The sequence below is a fragment of the Babylonia areolata genome, chromosome 16 (genome assembly GCF_041734735.1).
Source record: "Babylonia areolata isolate BAREFJ2019XMU chromosome 16, ASM4173473v1, whole genome shotgun sequence".
Taxonomy (NCBI): domain Eukaryota; kingdom Metazoa; phylum Mollusca; class Gastropoda; order Neogastropoda; family Buccinidae; genus Babylonia; species Babylonia areolata.
In genome coordinates this window covers 21,907,507-21,920,006 of record NC_134891.1, presented here as the reverse complement: position 1 = coordinate 21,920,006, position 12,500 = coordinate 21,907,507, and the positions used below count along the sequence as shown (strand labels likewise).

Sequence of the window (12,500 nt, the reverse complement as noted above, 5' to 3'; positions counted from 1 at the left end):
GACATCGTCACTCTCATCATCAACAGTCAGTTGTTTCTTCTTGCTGTTGATTAAGTTGTTTGGTTGTGTGTTGTGTGTGTTGTGTGTGTGTTGTGTGTATGTGTGTTGTGTGTGTGTGTGTGTGTGTGTGTGTTGTGTGTGTGTGTGTGTTGTGTGTGTGTGTGTGTTTGTGTTTGTTTGTGTGTGTGTGTGATTAGAAATGCTATCCTTTGTATTGTTTTTTGTATGCTTCTCTTCCATAACTTTAACGTTTTTATATGTCTTTAACTTGGATCATTTTATTATGCGTGTCTCACGATGTACCAGTAATGTGCTTTAATAGTACTGATTGTTAGGGTCAGGGCAACGTAGTTGGTTTTTTTATTTTAATATTGACGATTATTGTCATTATTATCATTATCCTTGTTATCATTGTTATTATATTGCATTTTATTTTATTGTATTATTTTTGGTCATGGCACGACGGGCGCAATAGCCGAATGGTTAAAGCGTTGGACTTTCAATCTGAGGGTCCCAGGTTCGAATCACAGTGACGGCGCCTGGTGGGTAAAGGGTGGAGATTTTTACGATCTCCCAGGTCAACATATGTGCAGACCTGCTAGTGCCTGAACCCCCTTCGTGTGTATATGCAAGCAGAAGATCAAATGCGCACGTTAAAGATCCTGTAATCCATGTCAGCATTCGGTTGCGTTATGGAAACAAGAACATACCCAGCATGCACACCCCCGAAAACGGAGTATGGCTGCCTACATGGTGGGGTAAAAACGGTCATACACGTAAAAGCCCACTCGTGTGCATACGAGTGAACGCAGAAGAACCAGAAGAAGAAGGTCATGGCAAATTTCCGCATGAGAAATTCGTGCTGCTCTCCCCAGGGAGAGCGCTTCACCACAGAGCACCACCGCCGTTATTTTGTTGTTGTTTTTTGTTTTTTTTTCTGTCTGCAAATCTATTTCTTTTACTATCAAAGTGTTGTTGTTTTTTCTGCAGAGTTTTGCCAGGGACAACCCTTCTTTGTCAGTGACGGAAGCTTGGTTTATTGTCTCATCAGAAAGACTAGAAACCCAGACCACCGCTCATTGTCTTGTGGAGGAGGGGGAGTGGGGTGGGGAATCTGATGGTCTGTACATGGGACTCGACCCTGCAGACACTTGCTTCCTGGTCGGGCGCGTTAGCAACAGGCCAACGCTTATAGTTATCGTGATACACAATGCTGTGTGATGGTCAGTTGTGTCCGACTATGACCACCCAGAACAAGCAGAGGAGGCAACTCCTGTCCCCAACTATCTGGGATCTAGAATTTGATCGTAGCGGAGAGAGTGTCTTGCCCACGTTACATCCCCCACTCGCTCGGCCAAGAGGATTTTAGGACAGTCGGCGTTGGGGATGGTTCCCATAGTCCAGCTTGTCCCCTGAGGCTGCAGCACTAAGAGCGAATGCAGTTTTGCCTCCTAAGCTGTGCTTGACTATGTGTGTATACATATGTATGTGTACATAACTACATGCATGTATATGAATGTGTATTGTGTGTGCGTGTGTGTGTGTTTATGTAAGTTTGTGCCTGCCTATGTGTGCGTATGTGTTAGGGTAGCTGTTAGATACACATGTATGTTAAAATGTATGTATGCAGCGTTTGTGTGTGTGTGTGTGTGTGTGTGTGTGTAGTCACATTTTGGTGTGTGTATGTATTATGATGTATTATGTTAACAAAAGCGTTTTTGTAAAGCACCTGGAGCAGATTTCTGGATAGTGTGCTATATAAGTATCCATTATTATTATTAAGTTTGAGAGTCATGGTCCCTCACAAAAGACTAAGTTTAAGTCAATGACTTCCCATTGTAATGGAGAAATCATTGATCGTACAGCTGTCACTTCGCTGTTGGCCCAACTGTAAGCTTATGTCGGTCTGTGATATTTTGTATATGTATTTGTATTTCTTTTTATCACAACAGATTTCTCTGTGTGAAATTTGGGCTGCTTTCCCCAGGGAGAGCGTGTCGCCATACTATATACAGCGCCACCCATTTTTTAATTTATTTTTTCCTGTGTGCAGTTTTATTTGCTTTTCCTATCGAAGTGGATTTTTCTACAGAATTTTGCCAGGAACAACCCTTTTGTTGCCGTGGGTTCTTTTATGTGCGCTAAGTGCATGCTGCACATGGGACCTCGGTTTATCGTCTCATCCGAATGACTAGCGTCCAGACCACCACTCAAGCTCTAGTGGAGGGGGAGAAAATTTCGGGGGCTGAGCCGTGATTCGAACCAACGCACTCAGATTCTCTTGCTTCCTAGGCGGACGCGTTACCTCTAGGCCATCACTCCACATGACAATGCCATGGACTCCAGCCCATCTTCTGTATCATTGTGTGTGGGTCTTGCAGGTCCCTCAGTGATCCAGGTTGCCGTGGCGACCAGCGACTTCCAGCCGTCCCGTGACCTTCAGGCAGCACTTATGGAAGGTCACATGCAGAAGCTGGGAGGTTCGTCGCCCGTCATCATGAGACGCTGGAAGAAACGCTTCTTTGTTCTGCGCCAGGACAGCTGCTTGTATTACTACAAACACAAAGATGTGAGTTTTGCTTTTTTCACGATTTTTTTTTTTTTTTTTCGGAATGCTTTATTCTGTCATGTTATTTTTATTTTTTATTTTTTTTGGTCATTGTCTTTGTTTTGATTCTGTTTTTTGTTGTGGTTGCTCTGTGTCTTAATTTTAGAATAAAGAAAAGGCCTATTTTCTTTTCTTGTTTCTCTCTCTCTTATAAACATTATTATTATTATTAGTAGTAGTATTTTTATATATTTATCTATTATTTTTTATTTATTTATTTAATTTATTTATTTTTATTATTATTAAAAAAAAAAATTGTTATTTTATTTTATCTTCTTTTATTTTCGACTCACTTGTGTAAACAAAGTGAGTCTATGTTTTTAACCCGGTGTTCTGTTGTCTGTGTGTGTGTGTGTGTGTGTCTGTGTGTGTGTGTGTCTGTGTGTCCGTGGTAAACTTTAACATTGCCATTTTCTCTGCAAATCCTTTGTCAGTTGACACCAAACCAGGCATAAAAATAGGAAAAATTCAGTTCTTTCCAGTCATCTTGTTTAAAACAATATTGCACCTCTGGGATGCCCCCCCCCCCCCCCCAAAAAAAAAAAAAAAAGAAAAAAGAAGCCTAATTATATGCAAACTGCATTTACTGGTATATTTTTATTTTTTGTATTCTCAAAACTTGGCACTTTGATCTGATATTCTGACCCAACAACAAGAGCAGTCATTAATATCATTTTTTGTTCAAACAGGAACTTCTTTTGCTAAGCATGGAAGTTTTATTTATTTTGCAAACGTTTTTGGTGCAGATAGTAAGAAAGGGAAATTACTCTGTAATTAATGCTAATTTGCCACAAGTGAGTCTTGAAGGCCTTGCCTCTCTTGTTTTTTCTTGTTACACTTGTTGGTAAAACACAAAATGTAGCTGTCAGTTAGGGTGATTTTTGAGGATATCACATTTGGATTTCTACTCTTTTGTTCCTGGTGGCATGGTGTTTCAGTTTCAGTAGCTCAAGGAGGCGTCACTGCGTTCGGACAAATCCATACACGCTACACCACATCTGCCAAGCAGATGCCTGACCAGCAAGCGTAACCCAACGCGCTTAGTCAGGCCTTCAGGAAAAAAAGAAAGAAAAAAAAAAGATAAATACATAAAAAAGAACTACTACTACTACTAATATGTATAAGGCGAAAAAACTTCATGAAGTCAACTATAAACGTACACACACACACACACACAAAAAATGGTGTCATGGTGGCCTAGTGGAAATGCAACTGCCTGAGAAGCTTGTTTCCTTGGGTTTGATTGATTCCCCTATACAGATTTTTTTTTTTTTTTTTGAAATTTCTTTTCTACTCTCTCCTCCCAACAGATCTTGAGTGTTGATCTGGGTGCTAGTATTTCGGACGGGAGGACTGAGGTCCTATGTGCAGCATAGCTTAGCTTAGCTTAGCTTAGCTCACGTGAAAGAACCCACGGCTACAGAAGAGTTTACCCTGGTAAAATTCTGTAGAAAAATCGAGTTTGATGTACTTGTAGACCCCTCCTCCCTCCCCCATCCCCTTCCCCCCCCCCCCCCCCAGCATTCACCCGCCCCGCCCACCCCCCATGCCCCCCCAAAAAATGATGGGTGACACTGTACTACACTGTGGTGACACACTCTCTGCCTTGGGAGAACACAGAACTTATACAATACAATACAATACAATACAATACAATACAATACAATACAATACAATACAGTGCATTGCATTGCATTGCATTGCATTGCTGTGAAGCACAATGCAACACAACACAACACACTACACCACACTACACTTTTGATGCACTCCAGTGCGCTTGCTCCTATGCACAATCCTATCCAATCCAGTTTAAGACAGCACAGCACAGCACAGCACAGCTCAACATAAACGTGTGCTTTTTGGACTCAGATCCACGCTACACTACACTACACTTCACTACACTACACTACCTGTGTTTTCAGGATTCTGAATCATTTCGCACTGTGCCGCTAACACAAGACAACACAACACAATGCAACGCAACACAGTGCAGTACAGTACAAGACAAGACGAATTATAAAACAATACAATACAATCTAATGCATTGCAGTGCAACACAACACAGTGCAACACAACCCAACCCATAGCACAGCACAGCACAGCACAGCACATTGCAACACAACACAGCCCAGCACAACACAGCACAACCCAACCCAACACAACACAACACATTACAACCCAACCCATCCCAACCCAACACAACCCAACCCAACCCAACACACAACCCAACACAACACAACACAACACAACACATTGCAACCCAACCCAACTCATCCCAGCACAACCCAACCCAACCCAACACACAACCCAACCCAACCCAACCCAACACAGCACAACACAACACAACACATTGCAACCCAACCCAACCCAACACACAACCCAACATAACCCAACCCAACACAACCCAACCCAACCCAACCCAACCCAACCCAACACAGCACAACCCAACCCAACCCAACCCAACCCAACCCAACACACAGCACAACCCAACCCAACCCAACCCAGCACACAACCCAACCCAACCCAACCCAACACACAGCACACAACCCAACCCAACACAACACACAGCACAACCCAACCCAACCCAACACACAGCACAACCCAACCCAACCCAACCCAACCCAGCACACAACCCAACCCAACCCAACACACATCCCAACACAACCCAACACAACCCAACCCAACCCAACCCAACCCAACCCAACCCAGCACACAACCCAACCCAACCCAACACACAGCACAACCCAACCCAACCCAACCCAGCACACAACCCAACCCAACCCAACACACAGCACAACCCAACCCGACCTGAATCGACCCAGCAACACGGCACCTGTGCTTTCAGGACTCGGACCCCCTGGGCGCCATCCCTCTGGCCGGCTACACCTTCTCCCGTCACCTGGACACGGGGCGGGACTACTGCTTCAAGGCGGAGAAATACGGGGCGCGCACCTACTACTTCATGACGGACAGCCGAGACACCATGACCGAGTGAGTGAACGGGCCCCTCTGGCACCTCACAGCGCTGTCACATGAAATTATTATTATTATTTTTTTAAGAGAAACATATTTCAAATTTGTTTTTCAGTCTGAAAATTAATTAAAACTGTTAATTTTTTTTTTTTTTTTTTTTCCAAAGAAATGACCTTGTCTGTCAGAGTGAATCTTACACAGACACACACATTTGGGAGCCAAAGTAAGGAAGGAATATATCTATCTATCTATCTATCTCTATCTATCTATCTATCTATCTATCTATCTATCTATCTGTCTGTCTGTCTATCTATCTATCTGTCTATCTGTCTATCTGCCTATCTATCTATCTATAACGATTGTTGATATTCATGTTTTGATGACTCGAGATGCAAGGGACATTTTCATGAACAGATCATGTGATGACTGATACACATGTTGTGATGTTATATGGGGCATGTTTATGAAGTGACTTGCTGATTCTCATATTTTGCTGTTTAGAAGTGCAGGGACTATAATTATTGTTCGTGACATAATTGAGTGACTATGGAAACTCTTAGTTTGATATCTGAGTTGACGGGCGCAATAGCCGAGTGGTTAAAGCGTTGGACTGTCAACCTGAGGGTCCCAGCTTCGAATCACGGTGACGGCGCCTGGTGGGTAAAGGGTGGAGATTTTTACGATCTCCCAGGTCACCAGATGTGCAGACCTGCTAGTGCCTGAACCCCCTTCGTGTGTATATGCAAGCAGAAGATCAAATACGCACGTTAAAGATCCTGTAATCCATGTCAGCGTTCGGTGGGTTATGGAAACAAGAACATACCCAGCATGCACACCCCCGAAAACGGAGTATGGCTGCCTGCATGGCGGGGTAAAAACGGTCATACACGTAAAAGCCCACTTGTGTGCATACGAGTGAACGCAGAAGATGTCTGAGGTGCAGGGTGCATGCTCATGAAATAATTTTGTGATCACAGACACTCATGTTTTTGAAATTGTCATGCGTGTGAGACATGTTTATGAAGCATTTAACTCCTCTGCCACCACAGGTGCCTCAAAATTTGTCTTATTAAAATGGTTTTCACGTTCCTACACGTGCATAGACCATAAGAAAAGGGAAGTCACTTCTACAGTATTTGTTGATGTGTCCGCACATAATGTGGAGGAAAATCAGTTTATTTTCTATGTTTTTATCTGCATCGATGTGGCATGGATGCCTGCTAAGGCCGCAAACTTCCCCAGGGTTTAATTGGTTAAAGGGGCCGTTTTTCACACTGTAACAAACAAAGCTTTATAGCTTCAGCCCGCTTTCCTGCACAACAGGAAGCTGACTAACCTTTCCTCATGTGATGGAACTTGGAAGTGAAGAAGTACACTGCGTTGTTTTGACACGATCTGAATCGTGTGGCTGAGAGCATCGAGTCTGGAATGATTTGCGCTGGGTAGTGTTTTTCACACAGGAACTTGGGTGGTGAAAGAGTTAAGATACTGTGAAGTGAAGAAGGCCACGGCGTTGTTTTGACACGATACGAATCGTGCGACTGAGAGCATCTAGTCTGGAATGATTTGCGCTGGGTAGTGTTTTTCACACAGGAACTTGGGTGGTGAAAGAGTTAAGATACTGTGAAGTGAAGAAGGCCACGGCGTTGTTTTGACACGATCCGAATGGTGTGACGGAGAGCATTGAGTCTGGAATGATTTGCGCTGGGTAGTGTTTTTCACACAGGAACTTGGGTGGTGAAAGAGTTAAGATACTGTGAAGTGAAGAAGGCCACGGCGTTGTTTTGACACGATCCGAATCGTGTGACTGAGAGCATCGAGTCTGGAATGATTTGCGCTGGGTAGTGTTTTTCACACAGGAACTTGGTAGTGAAAGAGTTAAGATACTGTGAAGTGAAGAAGTCCACTACATTGTTTTGACACGATCCGAATGGTGAGATGGAGAGCATCGAGTCTGGAGTGATTTGCACTGGGTTGTGTTTTTCACACAGGAACTTGGGTGGTGAAAGAGTTAAGATACTGTGAAGTGAAGAAGGCCACGGCGTTGTTTTGGCACGATCCGAATGGTGAGATGGAGAGCATCGAGTCTGGAATGATTTGCGCTGGGTGGTGTTTTTCACACAGGAACTTGGTAGTGAAAGAGTTAAGATACTGTGAAGTGAAGAAGTCCACTCTGTCATTTTGACTCGGTCCAAATTGCGTGACTGAGAGCATCGAGTTTGAAATACTTGGGACTGGGGAGTGTTTTTCACACAGGTACTTGGTGGTGAAAGAGTTAAATAAGTGTTGTTGCTCCGAAGAGATGGTTGTGGCTGACAGGGACATGAAGGAAGCTGTGAGGTGACTGTTGTTGGTGGTGTGTTGTCAGGTGGGTGGGGGCCTTATCAGAAGCTGCTGCCAGGTCCAAGAACAGGGTCAGTAATCCGTCTTCTTCTCTGATTCGGTCTCTGTCTCTGTCTCTGTCTCTCTGTAATGTGTTCATCACTCTGTGTGTGTGTGTGTGTGTGTGTGTGTGTGTGTGTGTGTGTGTGTGTGGTGGTTGTTGTTGTTGTTGTTGTTAAAGCTTGTCTGTCTTACATCTGAGATATTTTAAAGAAATGTGTGTGTGTGTGTGTGCGTGTGTGTGTGTGTGTGTGTGTGTGCGTGTGTGTGCGTGCGTGTGTGTGTGTGTGTGTGTGTGTGTGTGTTTGTGAGTGAGTGACAGTGTTGTTAAAGCTTGTCTGTGTCTTGCATCTGAGATATTTTGAAGAAATGTTTCAATTTTCGTAATCTGTTACAATGGTATTTTGAACTGCAAGCTTTAGATGATTTTTCTCCTTTATGTTCAAAGTATTTAATACATCCATTTCTCTAAATTTTGAGATATCACATGCTTTAGTTTGTGTACGCTACTGTGAATTGGTTTTTTTCCCAAATGTGATGAAGGCCGGTGTTGTTGAATATGTCTCTGACAAACATTGACCAAGAAGAATTTGTGTTCTCTTGCTGATACAGAGATTTACAGTGTCTGTGAGGGTCTGCTCTCTCTCACCTTTTCTCCCAAGTTTCTCTGGGAAAAAAACGAGTACACAGAATGTAAGAATAATATACAGACAAGCCGCATGCAGCAAAATAAGGCCAAATGAATACTTTAATAGCCAAAAAAAGCGTAAGACGAGACAGAGCGAAAACCTGACAAGATGGCGTGGAGAGCCTTGGCCAAAGGAATGATTCAGTGCTTATAGCTTTTAGAGGCGTTTGATTGGCTAAGAGCGGACCGGGCAAGACGGGTCGTCTTTTCACTGTTAGCCGCGTGAAATTTGGCCAAGCAGAGCAAACCGATAGGCCTAGTTTGCATCAGTTTGACATGGTAAGTATATGTATCACCAAACATGGAGTATAATACAAACTCCTCCTACTGAGCAACTAGTCATTTGGATGAGGTGATAAACCGAGGTCCCACGTGCAGCATGCGCTTGGCGCACTGATTAAGACCCCACAGCAACAAAAGGGTAGTAGTCATCTGGGAAATCATTTACAGCTTAGTCTTTTGTGAAGGACTATGACTCTCAAACTAGGAGGCAAAGTTGCACTGGCTCTTAGTGCTGCAGCCTTGGGGGCTAGTTGGCCTTTGGGAACCATCCCAACGCCGACTGTCCTAAAACCCTCTTGGCCAAGAGAGTGGGGATGTAACTTGGGCAAGACACTCTCCACTATAATCAAATTCTCGCCCAAATATTCAGAACAGCAGTTGCCTTCTCTGCTGTTCCGATGGTCATAGTCGGACATGACTGACTATCGTATATATATAAATATAAGTAGTCCTCTGGCAAAATTTTGTAGATGAAGTCCACTCTTGATAGGTTTACAAATGTATATATGCATGTACTCAAGGACTGACAAAGGGTGTTGGGTGATGCTGCTGTCAGGCATGTGCTTAGCGGATGTGGTGTAGAGTAGAAATGGATTTGTCAATCAATCAATCAAATCAATCAAAAACGCTTTCTTAATCCACATGGAAATTAAGTTGTGCAAGTCACAGGCTCGTTGTAAACACTAGCATAAAATCATCATGCGCAACATAAGAAGAGATTAAAACTAGTCAAATAAGAATTCCCAATAGCTGACGATAGACTAAACCCCCCCCCACCCCCACCCAACCCCCCTCGCCACACACACACATACTCATGTTAAGACAATAGTGTATTGCACAACAATATTTACAGATAAAAACATCCAACAAAAAAAGGGTATACATTACTAAAAAGCATGAGCCTGCGAAACACTGTGTCGCCACTGAGCGCAGCGCCACCCATCGCACGCAGCTTGATAAACTGGAACTGAAAATGTGGACTGATGTATTCCCTGACTGTGTTCATTGCAGAAAGACTCGTTTGTCAGTGTGGGCAGCCACAATATTTGTCCGTACGCAGTGAATCCTTGATAAACTGAAACTGGAACTGAAAATGTGGACTGATGTGTTCCCTGACTGTGTTCTTTGCAGAAAGACTCGTTTGTCACTGTGGGCAGCCACAATATTTGTCTGTACACAGTGAATCCTCCTTGATAAACTGGAACTGAAATCGTAGACTGATGTATTCCCTGACTCTGCTCATTGCAGAAAGACTCGTTTGTCAGTGTGGGCAGCCACAATATTTGTCCGAATGCATTGAGTCCTCCTTGATAAACTGGAACTGAAAATGTAGACTGATGTATTCTCTGACTCTGCTCATTGCAGAAAGACTGCTTTGTCAGTGTGGGCAGCCACAATATTTGTCCGAATGCATTGAGTCCTCCTTGATAAACTGGAACTGAAAATGTAGACTGATGTATTCTCTGACTGTGTTCATTGCAGAAAGACTGCTTTGTCAGTGTGGGCAGCCATAATATTTGTCTGAACACAGTGAATCCTCCTTGATAAACTGGAACTGAAAATGTGGACTGATGTATTCTCTGACTGTGTCCATTGCAGAAAGACTCGTTTGTCACTTGAGAAACTGAAACCGGAACTGAAAATGTAGACAGATGAATATTCTCTGACTGTTTTCATTGCAGAAAGACTGCTTTGTCAGTGTGAGCAACCACAGTATTTTGTCCGAATGCAGTGAGTCCTTGATAACTGAAACTGAAAATGTGGACTGATGTGTATTCTCTGACTCTGCTCATTGCAGAAGGACTCCTTTGTGAGCGTGAGCAGCCACAATGTGGGGCTCCCGGCTCTGGACATCCGACGACCGGAGTGCACGGGGTACCTGCTGAAGGTGGGCAACCGCCGCAAGACCTGGCACCGCCGCTACTGCGTGCTGAAGGACGCCTGTCTCTACTACTACAAGAACATGAACTCTCTTAGCGCCCTGGGTGAGTTGGGGCCCCTTTTTGTTGGGGGTGGTGTGGGGGGTTTCTCTGTGTGTGTGTGTGTGTGTGTGTGTGTGTGTGTGTGTGTGTGTGTGTGTGTGTATCTGTGTGTGTGTGTGTGTGTGTGTGTTGTTCTTTTGTCTGTTGTGTGTGTCTTGTGTGTGTGTGTGTGCATGTGTGTGTGTGCGTGAATGTGTGTGTGTGTATGTGCGTGTTTGACAGAAAATGAGCTGTAACATTTATATCACTGACAGTTCAGTGAGCTGTGACGTTAAATTTGATTGACAGTTTGTGAGCTGTAACATATGTATATATATATATATATATATATATATATATATATATATATATTCACAGATAGATTCATGAGCACCCTCCCCCCCCACCCCACCACCACCCTCCCCCCATCCGCCAGCTGGATGACAACGATGTGTGTGTACTTTTATCTGTCGTGTGCGTCGTGTGTGTGTGTGTGTGTGCGTGTGCATGTGTGCGTGAATGTGTGTGTGTGTGTATCTGTGTCTGAGTGTGTGTGTGTGTGTGTGTGTGTGTGTGTGTGTGTGTTGTTCTTTTGTCTGTCGTGTGCGTGTGCGTGTGCGTGTGCATGTGTGTGTGTCTGTGTTTGAGTGTGTGTGTGTGTGTGTGTGTGTGTGTGTGTGTGTGTTTTATATTCTCATCACAGAGTAGCTGTTGTTTTGCAAGAAATAGCCATATGACAGTGAGCTGCTGACAGTATTTGTTTTGATACGACTGACATTTTATGAGTTGTACTGTTCACAGGTTTGACAGAAAATGAGCTGTAACAGTTTGTGAGCTGTAACATATGTATACATATACACGTATATATACCATAAAGTTCGGTCTATAAGCCGCAACTTTTTCTCCCAGCTTCAACCTCTGCGGCTTACGCAATAATGCGGCTCATTTGAGGATTTTAACATGTTGAGTGGGGAACCTGGATGACAAGTGGTGAAAAGTCCATCACCTTCCTTCCTTCTTCCTTCTTCGATTGTGGGCTGCAATTCCCACGTCACTAGTACACTAGTGGGCTTTTACGTGCATGACCGCTTTTACCCCGCCATGTAGGCAGCCATACTCCGTTTTCGGGGGACGTCCATCACCAAAACTGGCCGTTTATGATGAGCAAGCTTTGCTGAAGGCTGTCATTGGGTCCTGACAGCATGGGGAAAAGCAAAGCAGTCCACTATTATCAATGGATTTCGTAAGGCTGGACTGTGTGCTGCAGCAGTCTTTTTCTTCTTCTGTGTTCGTGGGCTGCAACTCCCACGTTCACTCGTATGCATATGAGTGGGCTTTTACATGTATGACCGTTTTTACCCCGCCATGTAGGCAGCCATACTCCGTTTTCGGGGGTGTGCATGCTGGGTATGTTCTTGTTTCCATAACCCACCGAACGCTGACATGGATTACAGGATCTTTAACGTGCGTATTTGATCTTCTGCTTGCGTATACACACGAAGGGGGTTCAGGCACTAGCAGGTCTGCACATATGTTGACCTGGGAGGTCGTAAAAATCTCCACCCTTTACCCACCAGGCGCCGTCACCGTGATTCGAACCCGGGAC

General features: G+C 44.1%; 1 protein-coding gene across 1 annotated transcript in view; it reads left to right on the top strand.

The window, feature by feature from the left end:
• Positions 1–12,500, top strand: part of LOC143290924 (uncharacterized) — a 43,250-nt gene that overhangs the window by 26,621 nt on the left and 4,129 nt on the right. The window contains exons 6-10 of the mRNA XM_076600490.1: positions 1–25; positions 2,382–2,569; positions 5,454–5,599; positions 7,950–7,995; positions 10,732–10,918. The exon at positions 1–25 is cut by the window's left edge and continues 86 nt beyond it. Of these exons, the coding sequence (XP_076456605.1) occupies positions 1–25; positions 2,382–2,569; positions 5,454–5,599; positions 7,950–7,995; positions 10,732–10,918 (592 nt within the window). The remainder of the gene's footprint in view (positions 26–2,381; positions 2,570–5,453; positions 5,600–7,949; positions 7,996–10,731; positions 10,919–12,500) is intronic.